A 13,710-nucleotide genomic window follows, 5' to 3' on the forward strand; every position below is an offset into this window, starting at 1 on the left:
TTTTTAATTTTTTATAAATACATCTAAACTTATCTTAATATCTAAACACATCTTAGACGGGATTCACAAAACTTACTTCACCATCATAACTCATTACTATTTATAAAGAATTTAACTCATCTTAATTCAGTTAACATTCAAACGGGATGTGACTATCACCTCCCTCCCCCTCTTATCCGCATTTTTACCATCATAAACCACTAATTTTCCGTTATTTTAATTAGGAGAACTGAATAATGTTGTTATTTGTTTTAAATTTTATAGATCTAATCAAATTTGTTAATACGACATATTTTAAATGAATTCGTATTTTAAACGACCGACATCTCAAAACATTTAAAATAAATCGTAAAATTTAAAATAAAAATATTACTCTTTTTACTGTTATTAAATATATATAAATTATGAGAAATATTATAGTGAGAGAAAGATATATACAAAATGAATTTTATTATATTAGTTGACTAAATAATTTTACTCAGTTAACTCTAAATGTGATAATTTTAATATATTGAGTGATCGCTAATTGGGAGCTCTCGTCAGTAGATCTTGTATTCTTTTTTAATAAATATATTTTTAAAGAAATTTATAATATTATTAAAAAAATGTTTTTTTAATAATTAAATTAAAAAAATTCTAACAGGAAGAATAGTATTTTTTATATATATATTTATTTTCTCGTATTTTAAGTGTTGAAATTGAATTGATACATGTAAAACACGTGACCATAATCCAGTAACACGCGTTCAATTATAAATTTATAATCAGAAAGAAACCTTTTTCCGGAGACAGTCTGAAAACGGTTTTCCTGTATTAAAAATCAAAACTTGTTTTCTGGCAGAGAGAGAGAGAGAGAGAGAGATAGAGAGAAGGAGGGAGGCACGTTGGAAAGGCAGACCACCTGGCTATGAGGGTGACAGCCCAAACGTGTTAGGCGGCAGAGGGGAGAGAGAAGGTCCCGCTCGGATAGTCCTTAACTCCTCCTCTCATTTCTTAATTTAGTTTACAACTTCTATTACATCTAACAGAAAACAATAACCCCTTTCAACAAAAAAAAAAAAAAAAAAACAATAACCAAAACAAAACTGAACTGTGTTTCATTAATAAACTCGAACACCCACATTTATTAAAACAAAAAAAAAAAAAAAAAAAACAAAAATATTACAACAAAACACTTACTTTATAAAAATCTGCACCTGTCTTTCTTTCTTTCGTTCTTTACCCACATCACTTTCCTCGAATCTCCAACAAATATATATACTAAGCCGAACGTTGAACCTTTTGTCTTTCCTCTCTGATCCCAACGATCTTTGCCGATTTCATCATTATTTCCCTGTCTTTATTTCAAGAATTCAATTCCATTTCCTCGTCGGTTTTCTGTTCAATGTAGTTAGTAGATCTTTTTCTTCATACTATCTTTTCTGATTGGGATTGCGGGGTTTTGGTTTCAAAATGTGTAGTTGGAGAGCGTGGACTTTGTTTTAGAAATCAAAATCCTATCCTCATTGTTTGGGGATATATAGACTTCTTCCATATTTTTTTTGGTCTTCTAGGTTCTTCTTCTTCTTCTTCTTTCCCAGTTTGGTGCTGATTTAATGCTTATTTTGTGATTTTTTTTTTTTTGGGTTTTCTTCCTCTCCGGATTACTGAAGAAAGCAAGAAATTTATTTTGTTTCTTTGAAATCTGGAGGCGCGTGAACTTGGAGGTCAATGTTTGGTGGGTATTGGGTTAATTGCACAAATAAATGCTGGGGTGGTCACAAATCTGAGTGGAATTAGCACTTTTGAGCTTCTGGGTGGGCGTGTGTCGAAGGGAATTTGATAATGGAGCATGTGATTGCTGGGAAGTTTAAGCTGGGGAGAAAGATTGGGAGTGGGTCCTTTGGGGAGCTCTACCTAGGTATTTCTATCATTATTGTTTTGATTTTATTTTATTTTTTCATTGTTATTTGATGACTATTTTATTTTGCCGTTCTGTTTCAAAATTCTGACTTTCTTTTTTTCTTGTGGTGGTAGCCATTAATGTACAAACTGGAGAGGAGGTGGCTGTTAAGCTGGTATGTGATATATGTTCTTGGATAGGAGTATTGAATCATGATGCTTGGTTGGGATTATTTGCTTGTTTAGTTTTAGCAATGACATTTAAGTTGACAGTGATTTTCAATAATTGATCATGTTCAACAATTTACTTTTTTGTATGTTAAATTTTTCTTTTTGATTGTGTATCAGCGGGTTATGAGTTTGTTTTCCTGCCTTGATTCCTTATATTGCTTCTTTTTTTATAGGTAGTAGACAATTAGAACATATGTGACTTGCATTATATCTTGATTATTGTGTTTAGTTTTCTTTATGACAACAGAATTAGGAAACTAAATGTGTAATGGTCAATAGAGAGGTGGTTCTTTCTTGGGTACGGCAAATAAATAAAATAACAGAGCAAAAGAAAAACCGAATCAGTTTTAATTTATGGTGAATTAAATGGGTTGGTACTATAGATCATGGACTCTTAAATAAGCTTGTCTGAGTTGCCCCAGTGACATCATAAACAGAAAAATGCTGGCATTAAAACCCTGAAACCCCCCCCCCCCCCCCCCCCCCCCCCCTCCCTCCTCTCTCTCCTTTTTTGGTTTGTTTCACTTAATTTTCAGGATATCCTCGTCCTTATTTTTATTTTATTTTTTATTTTGTAAAAATTTTGTTGAGAAAGCTTACATGTTATCCTTTTTGTTGTCCTTGTGCTGATTGACTATCCCAAAATTTTTAGGAACCTGTGAAGACCAAGCATCCCCAGCTTCACTATGAATCAAAATTGTACATGCTTCTTCAAGGAGGAAGTAAATTTCTCTCTCTCTGTGGGCGTGCCCCCACCTATAATAATTTGCAATTATAAGTTTTTTCACGTTATCAATTTGAAAAACAGATTTTTTTGTTGTTGTTATTGAAAGATCCTTACCTTTGTACCTATTCATATAGTTTCTCAAACTTAAAACTATGGCCACTCCTATTTAATGGCTGATATGCCATAGCTATGTAGTTTGTAATCCCAATTTAAAAGGCAATTTTCAAAACTGTGATCCCCTCAGAAATTACTTGCGGAACAATTTTGAAAACACACAATGCTTATTGAAAATTCATGCCTTTCTATTGTGATGAAGCTGGAATCCCCCACCTCAAGTGGTTTGGAGTCGAGGGTGACTATAGTATCATGGCTATCGACCTTCTTGGACCAAGTTTGGAAGATTTGTTTAACTATTGCAATAGGAAGTTCACATTGAAAACAGTTTTGATGATTGCAGATCAATTAGTAAGTGCATTTGACTATTCTTTATTAAAGAATGTGTCTTGAATGGTGAAAATAATGTCTTTCCCTCACTGTTTATCATTATCCTTTTCAGATTAACAGAGTTGAATACATGCATTCAAGGGGTTTTCTTCACCGTGATATAAAACCAGACAACTTCTTGATGGGTCTAGGGCGTAAAGCAAATCAGGTTAGTCCTAAATTATGATGAAGACATTTAAAATTTAGCCCCTAAGATTAACCACTTTTTTTAAAAGATTTCTTCCATTGGAGTTCTATTAAAAAACCCTGACGGAAATGTAGACATGGCATGTCACGTGTTAAAAGAAAAATAAAAAGAAATCTCTATGTAAAAATTTTGAAAAGAAAAAATTGGCGAGTTGGGGGGATGGGATAGCTCCCTTCCAGTGCCGCGGTGGGTGGGAGAAATCCCTCCTTTGGTACCAATATCTTTTGTCCACCACATCTAATAACACATGCTCGAAATCATATAACCATAGGGAGAATATTACCAATGATCAAGTTCAAAGCAAGTATAGCAATGACTACTGTAGCATAAAGCTCAAAATGAAACAAATGTTCCACTCCTCGCAAAACCTGAGAAGATGGCATCGAAGCAAAATTGCATCTATACCTAGATTGTTTTTCATTTCGAAAATTATAATCATACCCAGTCATAGCTCAAGATGGGGAATTGCAGTTGTTGGGAGAGAGAGAGAGAGGGGGGGGGGTGTTAATGCTCAGAGTTTTCACCCATTTGATACTTTTTCATTTAAAAAATTATTACCACACCTTATAAAAATTGGCATGAAAAGGGATAGTGGGAGAGAAAATTGTTGCATCTCTAATCCTATTACAAAACTTGTGCCACAAACTGAAAATCAGAAGCCATGGAGAGAGAGAGATTGGGGCTGAAGAAAAAGAAGAGGAAGAAGAAGAAGAAGAAGAAGATCAGCACAAACTGATTTTTAGTAACCAGGGCTGATTTGATATTCCAGCCCTAAATTTTTTGTTTTACTAATCTTCTATTTATAAATATAAATGTAATATAATTTACATGCGGGTGGATTTTTATGAGTCTGCCCCCCCCCCCCAAACACAAATTTTCTTGAGCTTAAGTAGTTCGCTTGCCCACCCGGTAGCCAGATTTGAGCAGGCAGGCCAGATTTCGGGCCCCTGCTGCCCAGCCTAAATATGAGTATGACATTCAGAAACACCCTGGTTACATATATATTCAGAAATGCCCTGTTCTACTCTCTGATTGTTATTGTCTCGTGCTGGATTTTTTTTATCACAGGTTTACGTTATTGATTATGGCCTTGCAAAGAAGTATAGAGATCTTCAGACTCATAAGCACATACCATACAGGTCAATATTGTCACTCTTACATCAGATCCATGATTAATTATATGTAATTGCTTAAATGTGGTTCTACGGATAAAAAGAAATTGCTTAAATGAGGTTCCCCTAAATGCACATATGTCATCAAACTAGATAAGGAAGTTATTCTTCTAGCATCAACAAGGGAGGCCAGACCTAATGGTTTGTCTTCTTTTTTTATTACGTGTGATAAGGACTCCTATATATATATATATATATTTTTTTTTTTTTGGGATGTATGCTAGAGATATGCAAGACCAAGCTTTAAACTTACAATGGTCTTAAAAGTCCAAGGAAGATAGAGAATGGATTTCTCCATGTGTCTTTATCCTATCAAAATGGTGGATGAATTTGGAATATTAAAGCTTTATTTCTCAATTAGAATTGAGCTTGATTTATGTTTGCACAAAGTTGAGGTTTTGTGGATGGTTTTAATTTTGTTAGAAGGTGTAGCTAGTACAACAATTTATAAGTTGTGATTTACTATATATGCCAAAATGGTCTAACTTTCACTTTTTGAATACAAGACCATGTTGGTGGGAATTACATCATTGTGTATGCTGGATGGTCTACTTCCCATTCTCAATTATACTTCTTTATTTCTTTCTTCTTTTTATTTGATTCCTTTTTAAGTTTTTTTTTTTTTTTTACCAAAACCAGAAATTTGACATTCATGGCACCCTGTCAACCATTATTATTCTTCTTTTCTTTTCTTTTCTTTTTATCTGTTTTACAGTTAAATCTTTGTTGCCCACCCAATTTGTTACCTCTTTGTTGACCAACACCCTTTCTAAGTTTCTTAGCACCTTCCTTTCTGTTCTTTATTTGTTTTAGGGAAAACAAGAACCTCACAGGCACAGCTCGGTATGCAAGTGTCAATACTCACCTTGGAATTGGTTAGTGATGTTATATGCCATTTTCATGTTGCCAACTAATAACAGGATAATTGTTATAGTGCATTTATTTTAGTCACCATTATTTTCATTCTAATCATGCTCTGTATTACTGGCAGAACAAAGCAGAAGGGATGATCTGGAGTCTCTTGGTTATGTGCTTATGTATTTTCTAAGAGGAAGGTTGATTATATGCTAGTTTCACTTCATTAGAAGTTTTCACTTTTCTACCTGTCATGAAATGTTTGGTGCAGCAGGTTGCCTTATTCTTGCTATATCAACTCATTAATACCACTTTTTTGCATCAGCCTTCCCTGGCAGGGATTAAAAGCTGGCACAAAAAAGCAAAAATATGATAAAATCAGTGAAAAGAAGATGTCAACTCCCATAGAGGTATTAGAACTTGCCATCTGCAGCCTATTGCCATGCTGAGTGATAATGATCCTATTGCTATATTGATAGCTTGGCTGCACATTGTTTCACAGGTGCTTTGCAAATCATATGCATCTGAGTTTGTATCCTATTTTCACTACTGCCGATCTTTGCGGTTTGAGGACAAACCAGATTATTCATATTTAAAGAGGCTTTTCCGAGACTTGTTTATTCGAGAAGGTGCATACTTATGATTGGAGTTCACAAGTATATGTTCATATATATTGTGATCAAGTTTCAGACTTATTTTTCACTTTGTTTTGTCTGTGGTCTAATTAAATATTTCTTAATCATTGTTAATTGAGGTTTTATTTTAGATGTTGAAACGGTTTGTGTGGGTCTTGACATTGTTGCTGGTGCAGGTTATCAATATGACTATATATTTGACTGGACTATATTAAAATACCCTCAGATTGGTGCCAACTATAAAGGACGGGTCGGTAGTTGTAAATTCTAGATTTGTATTTCTCCCCTCCATCGAATTACTTACTTTCTGTGTTTGTCTCTATTTGTAGCAACTCAGCGGGAAAGCAGGTTTGTATGCAGGAACATCTGCAGAAAGACCAGAGAGGATCTCAGGTATGCTCTCTTAAACAAAGCTAGATTTGAAAATTTGTCGTCCAGTCTGAATTATGGATGTTCTAACTACTGCTTTTCTAAATATAAGTCTTAAAGCTTTATATTTGCTTTGGATATATTTCTCTTCGATTTAGTTCTCTACATGGATTTGATATTATGATTGCCGACTTGAAATTATTGTTTGTAGGGGTTACTTTTAATTGATTAATCTTCATTTAGTCCTTTTCTTTTATGCAAATTTATTATTCTAAATATCTACTCTCTGTCTCTCTCCCTCTCTGCCAACTTCATAACTTAAATAATGTATAATAGAGCACTTCTTTTCTCCATTTCTCTCATGAATATATGCTTTTTTCCAGTTGGGAAAGAGATCCGAGATAGATTCTCTGGTGCAGTTGAAGCATTTTCGAGAAGAAATACCTCGGGCAGTAGTCCTCGTGATCCTTCCAAACATAGGCTATATGAGGATTTTGCTTCACCCAAGGATGTGGTAAATTCCTTTTTTCAACCTTACTTATTTAGATTTGTACTCTTTTTTCTGTTCTTTTTCCAATTTTTTCTGCTTTCTTTTGGTTTTTTTTTGGAAAATTCTATTCTCAAGGTGATCTCAATGCTTGTACCTTTGTCATATAAAAATTGTACCGTTCAGTGCACATAGAAAACTAGTTGTTGATCCTTTCACTCAGTTGTTCTCCAAATGGAGTTTACCAGTGGATATTTTGTTCTTTGGAATAATCATCATTTAACTTGATCGAGCAGATTTCAAGTTTTTATGCTTTTTTGTGTTGCTTTTTTTCGTTTTATAAAATCTGATAAATTCATGTTTCCTTCAATACAATTCATCAAAAGCTGAGACTAAAATTTGTATCCTGGATTAAAGAAACTTGAGGTTCTCCTTTGTTTTGCTCAGAAAGAAGTTCTCCGCATTCTCAATTGTGATAACCTGAATACGATTTCTTCTTTCTATTTTAAATCTTCATTCCACACTATTAGTATTCAAGTTATAGCTCTAATGATTTATCAAAGGTGTCTATTCCAATTACTCATACGGGGTTTGGGTTACATTTTCAGCACTTTGATTCAGACAAAGGGCGCAGTTCTCGATATGGCAGCTCTTCAAGAAAAGCTGTCATCTCGAGCAGCATGCCAAGTTCTTCTGGTGAACACAGTGAAGGTCGCACAGGCCGTCTAGTCGCAGGCAGTGGCCGCCCATCTACCACGCACAGAATTCAACCTGGTTATGAGTCAAAAACATCTCATACGCGCACTGCAGCTACTAGAGGAACCCGTGATGATCCTCTTCGGAGATTTGAACTCCTCTCAATCAGGAAATGACTGACTATTTTGTCCGGAAAAACTAGAAGATACTTGTTACGCTTCTAATGAATACATGCATGTCGAATTTGGAAAAAAACTTTTAATAGTTATTTTCCCCTTGTACATGGGAGACCGGAGAATCACCACTGTTACACGTTCATGTCACTTCTCTTGTGTCTAAATTTCTGGACTTCTACCTCCCCATTTTCACCCAACCAGAGATTTTCCAGCCATTGTAACGTGTTTTAGAGACTTCCAATGAAAGGCATGTAAGTTCACGTGCTTGGAAAACATCATTTTAATGAGGCGTGAGTACTAGCCGTAATAATCTCTGTTTGTTTGTTTAAACATGTACTTCCCTTTGAGATCAACATTATCTGTTGATATGGGCACTGTGTAGGACTAGAAGCATTGACAATAGAAGCTAGAGATTGGTTGTACTAATAAATAGAACATTAGAAATAGGACTACTTCTCAACCCCCTAAGTTTGGTCAAACAATTGGAAAGTATTGTGAATCTTTTGGCCTATCCACAAGTATAAGCTAGTTTGACAAGCATTAGCCTTTCTAGATGGCATTGAAGTTTCTGTTTTAAGAATCCATATTGGTGCATTAATGTACCTAAGATCAAACACGTATTACCAATGTGGAAAGGTGCTCTCTTTTTGGATGAATAACACACTGATGATCACTTCCTTTGGTTCATTTGTAGCATCTCAGAAACTAAAGATGATCGAAATCTCTCATGGCACTTTGGCCATCAAACGTAAAGATTACATGTGGAGAGATACTTCTCAAGTGTTCTGAGTTCGTGTCTTTTCTTTTTCTCCTATTCTTTCCAAATTCTAGGGTTTGAATGGACGGTATAACCCAGAGTGGTTTTGCTTGATCGTTAAGCCGGGAGAGCTATGCTTTCTTGGTGGGGATTGAAGCCAAAACAATCCACGATAAGCTTATTTCAAATGATCGTAGAACCAAAAAAAACTTTCTTTCGCCAACAAATACGAAAAGAAACAAAATGGTCCCCCGGGGGTTCCTAGCCCCTCTAACCTAATGTATTCCCCCCCCCCCCCCCCCCCCCCCCTCCCCCCCCCCTCTAAAGGCATCCATCTAATCCAAGCTCCAATACTAAAAAAAGATCAAAAAATGAGGTTGGCTGATGGTGATAGTTGATGACCGGAGAAAATATTAAATGCCACAATACACAGATCAAACCAATGAAAGTGTTATCTCATAAATGAATAAGAATACATGCGGAAATGAGTAGCATCTTAGATGAATAATATCTACAACATGCGGATATCATTATCAGCTCGAAGAGAGAACTTCGGCTTCTCATCAGCTCATGGATTTCTGAGAGCTTCCAACCGCTTCTCAAGCTCATCTGTGCCCGAACTGCAATTGGACAAAATGGTTAGGGAAGAGGGTAGAGCAAAATAATGAAGAAGTTCTGGTTTTATAAATGTACTTCACACTTCACGGGAAAAGTTCAAAAAGAATATATGCAGTAAGCAGGACATGAACTAATAAGAAGTGGCAGAAATCAAATCCATGCTCAATGAATCACATCATGTATCATGTTTACATTTGATTATATATAATATATTTTAGGGAACTTCTACTATATATAAGCAAGCACCATTGAACTCGTCACTCTCAATATACCAAGCAAACTCAAGAAATCCCAATTTTCTTTTCATCCATGAAATGAACAAAAGCAATCTCCAAGTAATTGAGATAATGAGCTTTATCTGATTAACCATTGACAGCAGAATCAGACATCTAGAGATGCTATTCCAATGTTTCGTATCTCTTTCAAAGCAAAAGAGAGGCTCAAAGAAAAATTTTGTTTCGAAATCTTTACCATGTCTTGCTTTATTTTAGCCATTATCTTGTCTTATGGCCGTATTTAACATCTTACAATGTTAACTTGATACACAATCATCAACTCAAATATCATTTCCTAGCATACAGAATTGCAAAGGAAATAAAAATGTCCCTTTTTTTCAAAATTTTCCCCTTTCCTTCTTTATTTCCTGTAGGGGGGAGTATGGGAAAAGGTACAAGCCAAGCATTATTTTATACCTGCCAACACCCTGAGCATTTTTCCTCGCAATTCTTCCTTTTGGAGCTGCTGACATCTGGCAAGAGTTAAAAGTATAACTCAAATCAGCTTAAGTATTAAAAAGTTAATTCCAAACGACAGCAAAGTCCAGAAAAGCATAACTACTGATACTAACCTGTGAGGCAACATCAATACCAATTTCGTCTAGCACCTGCAAGAAAAAAATATTAAGAAAATATTACCATCAGTTTCTCATTCTGAAATCTGATCTATTGAGAGATAAACCAAATACTTTGTCCATGTATAAACTTAGGGTATCCAATGTCAGCCCTTCTCAAGATTAAAAGTTAATAATTAATAGCTCCAATGTCATCACTTAAGAAAAAAGCTGGCAAACGAATGCAATTTTTTTAATCAACTATAAGTCTATAATAAATAAAAGCAACTAAAAAAGCCTACCTGGTCCGTCAACTCCTCAGTCTCCTCTTCAGCCTCATCATTATCCACGGCATCATCTATTGCATCTGATATCATTTCAGTCTGCAAGCATCAAAATAGACCATTAAGTTCAATGATATGCAACCATGAACCAAAAATGAAATTTCTTCCACGTTAGTATAATCTATAAGAAAAGTGGAGGCACAATCTTACAGTCATATCCATCTGGGCAGACTGTTTCTGAAATTCCCGCATCACCTGTGCTTGCTTTGCAGGGGCCATTTGCTTCAAAATAAATATAGCAGTTATAAAAACATCTACAATCTAAAAAGAGAAATGTACAAATTCAGGTTTCATTTACAAGGAAATCAAGCAAATATCAAGTGGAAAAAGAACTTAAACATTAACTAGTCACAGGTCATGAAGAATCCTCTTCGAAATCAAATTAATTAACTGCAGTCCAATCTTCAATCTTAACAGATCAGGCTATACATGCATATATATATATAAAATATTTTAGCATCTAACCTTATTCATGGCTGCCATTGCCTTACTGGCACCTTTCATGCCAACAGCAACTGAAGTCTGGGCATGCATTGCCTGCAGACAGGGAAAATGCCGATTCCACAATCAATATATGCAGAAGAGAATGTCCACTAAAACAATCACACACACACGCACGCACTGAGGTGGGGGGGGGTTGGAGGAGTGAAGTCTTTGATGGTCCACCTGTGTATGAGTTGCTATACCTCTCATTTGAGCTCGGCTTCCTTGTAAATTGGCAATTTGTTGCCTAAGCCTGACTAGCTGGCGAGCTAGGGTTTTAGTTGCTGCCTGCAGAGCATGGTTAACAAAAAAAGGACAAACAAACGATAAATCTGAAAGGTTTAAAGGACATGAGAACTGTATATAAATTTTGATGGCACAATATCCTAGGACTCAATAACCTAGCCAGTAAAAAAAAAAAAAAAAAAAAAAAAACCAGAGCACACTTCATTTCCAGTTTTAGCCGTCCTCTTTATCTCAGCAACAAGCTTCTTTTCCTGACATGATTACAAATTACATCAGAGATAACACCAAAATCTTAGAAAGCGGGGATGTGGATAAATTGGAAGCTTTCACATACTTCTAATTGCAACGCTCCAATTTCCTTCTCTATACCTGAATCAAAGCTCAATATTTAGCAACAGGCTGGAAAAAGAATGGTATTTAAAGAGGAAAAGGAGAGGTGGTTTTGATGTATGGAACTTTAAGAAATAGTCAGCAGCAAAGTGAAAAAAATGCCACTGCTCAAACGAGAGCTGCATCACCTTCTCCTAACATGTTTGATGACTACTCATCAGATATATAATGCTTTGCAATAAGGTTATATTTTTTTCCACCTACAATATCTAACGCATTCCAACTCACCAGCAAATGATCTAACGACCAAAGAAAAGCTTAAGCCACATTCTGGGATTCATTGTGACCTTGTGAGTATAAAAATCACCTTTTTTTTGCATTACCGTTTGGAAAAATTGCATCTTCAAATGAATAGCGGTTGGCAATCAACATCTACCAATCATGATATGCATAATCTCAATCCACGTGAATTCATATATTTATGGAAACAAGCTTGCACAAATGATCAATTATTGAAGTAGATTATTAGTTTCCATGGCTACATTGCACCCCCAATTCAATAACTCAAATTTGTTATTAACTCAAAGCACCCGACAATATTCTAAAGCTACAAAACAGCAATTCCAGCTACCCATCAAAAATAAAAAATAAAAATAGCAATTACAGTCAAATCTATAACCCAAGGCATCTCTCCATTAGCAAACAGTCAAACTTTAGTTTTTATAAAAATATACAAACACATAAAACACATGAACTACGATGATGATGATATTTTGTCACGGTGAGGCTGACGATGATTCGTTATGGCAATGCCTTTCTTTCTGTCATTTGTTCTTTATTACGGTTGATCGATCGATTTATTTATTTTGTAATTCAATGCTCTTAAGTGAAAAAAGATGGAAATAAATACCTCTGGTAGCATTTGCCATTTCCCTCTTACTCTCCCTAAGAGCCTCTGCAATTAGCACAACAAAAGGTCAAAAATCAGAACCTGATAAATAAACCCAGAACTCAATCAATTTGATTTAAAAGACAAAAACAACCAAAATCCAGTCCTTTTAATCAAAATTCAAGGCCTATCTGATTGCTTAAACAATAAGTAAAGCCATGACTTAAAGCTATGAACAATTTCTCTTCGATCATCAGAAGAAGAAGACTAGGCAGAGCAAGTAGAGACGAACCTTTGGGGTTGGGTTTCTTGGAGAAGATGTTCATGGTGTCTGTCTGATCGAACGGTCCTAAACACAGTGGACGGAGACGTCTTTGAAGTTCTTGCGTGAAGAGAGTTGCCTGGGGTGGAAGGTGGGGAGAAATCGCCAAGTAATTCAAAGGTTTTGCCTTTTGGCTTCTCAATGCGAAGGGTACGGGACTTGGGACATTGGGCAAGAGGCTCTATATATCTAGAAAATCTCAATTCAGATCCTTATTGCCATTTTGGAAGGCGTAATTTCTAGATATTTTACCATAATAAATAGATAAATATCATGGGCTTTAGGTCAATGCACAGGTCAACTGTCATCACCTCTCTTTTTTCTTTTTTTCCTTAAAATTAGTCTTTTTATTTATTTATTTATCTATTATTTTTTAACCACAATTCATCGCCAACTCCTTCCAATTAATCAAAAAATTAATTGTTAGATTTTGTATTTTAAAAAAATAAAAATTTTATATACAGTCACATTTTATATTCTTTTACACACTTTACTAATATAATTGACGGTGTATTAAAAAAATTAATATAACCAATCTTATCAATGACGTGCACCAAAAATACGTAAAAATGATTCTATATAATATTATTCTATTTTACACATTTTATACTCAGCATCTCAAAACTATTAAAATTGGAAAGTCCCATACTAAAAATAAGCTTTTACAAACTTAATATAAATCACTTTTAAAAAAGGTATATTCAAATAAATTTTTATATTTATTATGTGCATTTGTATGTTCCAATGTTAAATATTTTGTAATTTCTTTAATTATTTAAAAAAGTAATAATACAAACTATATTAATGTTTTATTTTCATCTCGTTATATAAAATATGATATTTTTATCTCTATTAAATATATATTTGAATTTTAAAATAAAAACTTATAAATCGATGAACTAGATTGGTATAAAAGTTGGATGAGTGTATTGTAATTTAAATAATTTTCCTACAAAAATATTAAAATGTTGA

At 34.6% G+C, this 13,710-nt stretch overlaps 2 protein-coding genes across 3 annotated transcripts; one reads left to right on the plus strand and one right to left on the minus strand.

The window, feature by feature from the left end:
* The first annotated feature begins 1,185 nt into the window (after positions 1-1,185).
* Positions 1,186-8,250, plus strand: LOC122305358 (casein kinase 1-like protein 6). Of its 2 annotated transcripts, XM_043117837.1 has the most exons (15): positions 1,186-1,386; positions 1,653-1,900; positions 2,017-2,057; positions 2,765-2,834; positions 3,156-3,304; positions 3,396-3,491; positions 4,599-4,669; positions 5,516-5,577; positions 5,694-5,757; positions 5,883-5,967; positions 6,060-6,186; positions 6,369-6,442; positions 6,522-6,585; positions 6,945-7,075; positions 7,657-8,250. In XM_043117837.1, the coding sequence occupies exons 2-15, from the start codon at positions 1,825-1,827 to the stop codon at positions 7,918-7,920; spliced, it is 1,374 nt and encodes a 457-aa protein (XP_042973771.1). In that variant the 5' UTR covers positions 1,186-1,386; positions 1,653-1,824; the 3' UTR covers positions 7,921-8,250. The 2 variants fall into 2 exon arrangements, with proteins under 2 accessions (XP_042973771.1, XP_042973770.1); XM_043117836.1 differs by having other exon boundaries at positions 1,186-1,900.
* An 838-nt stretch (positions 8,251-9,088) lies between these two features.
* LOC122305359 (vacuolar protein sorting-associated protein 2 homolog 3) lies at positions 9,089-12,966 on the minus strand. The gene is made up of 11 exons (XM_043117838.1): positions 12,709-12,966; positions 12,438-12,482; positions 11,532-11,566; positions 11,398-11,448; positions 11,135-11,239; positions 10,934-11,005; positions 10,619-10,690; positions 10,427-10,507; positions 10,143-10,178; positions 9,988-10,043; positions 9,089-9,297 (listed from the first exon to the last, which is right to left on the minus strand). Exons 1-11 carry the CDS (start codon positions 12,740-12,742, stop codon positions 9,246-9,248), a joined length of 639 nt encoding a protein of 212 aa, XP_042973772.1. The 5' UTR covers positions 12,743-12,966; the 3' UTR covers positions 9,089-9,245.
* Between the last annotated feature and the right edge of the window lie 744 nt (positions 12,967-13,710).

Source organism: Carya illinoinensis, chromosome 3 (genome assembly GCF_018687715.1).
Source record: "Carya illinoinensis cultivar Pawnee chromosome 3, C.illinoinensisPawnee_v1, whole genome shotgun sequence".
Lineage (NCBI taxonomy): Eukaryota > Viridiplantae > Streptophyta > Magnoliopsida > Fagales > Juglandaceae > Carya > Carya illinoinensis.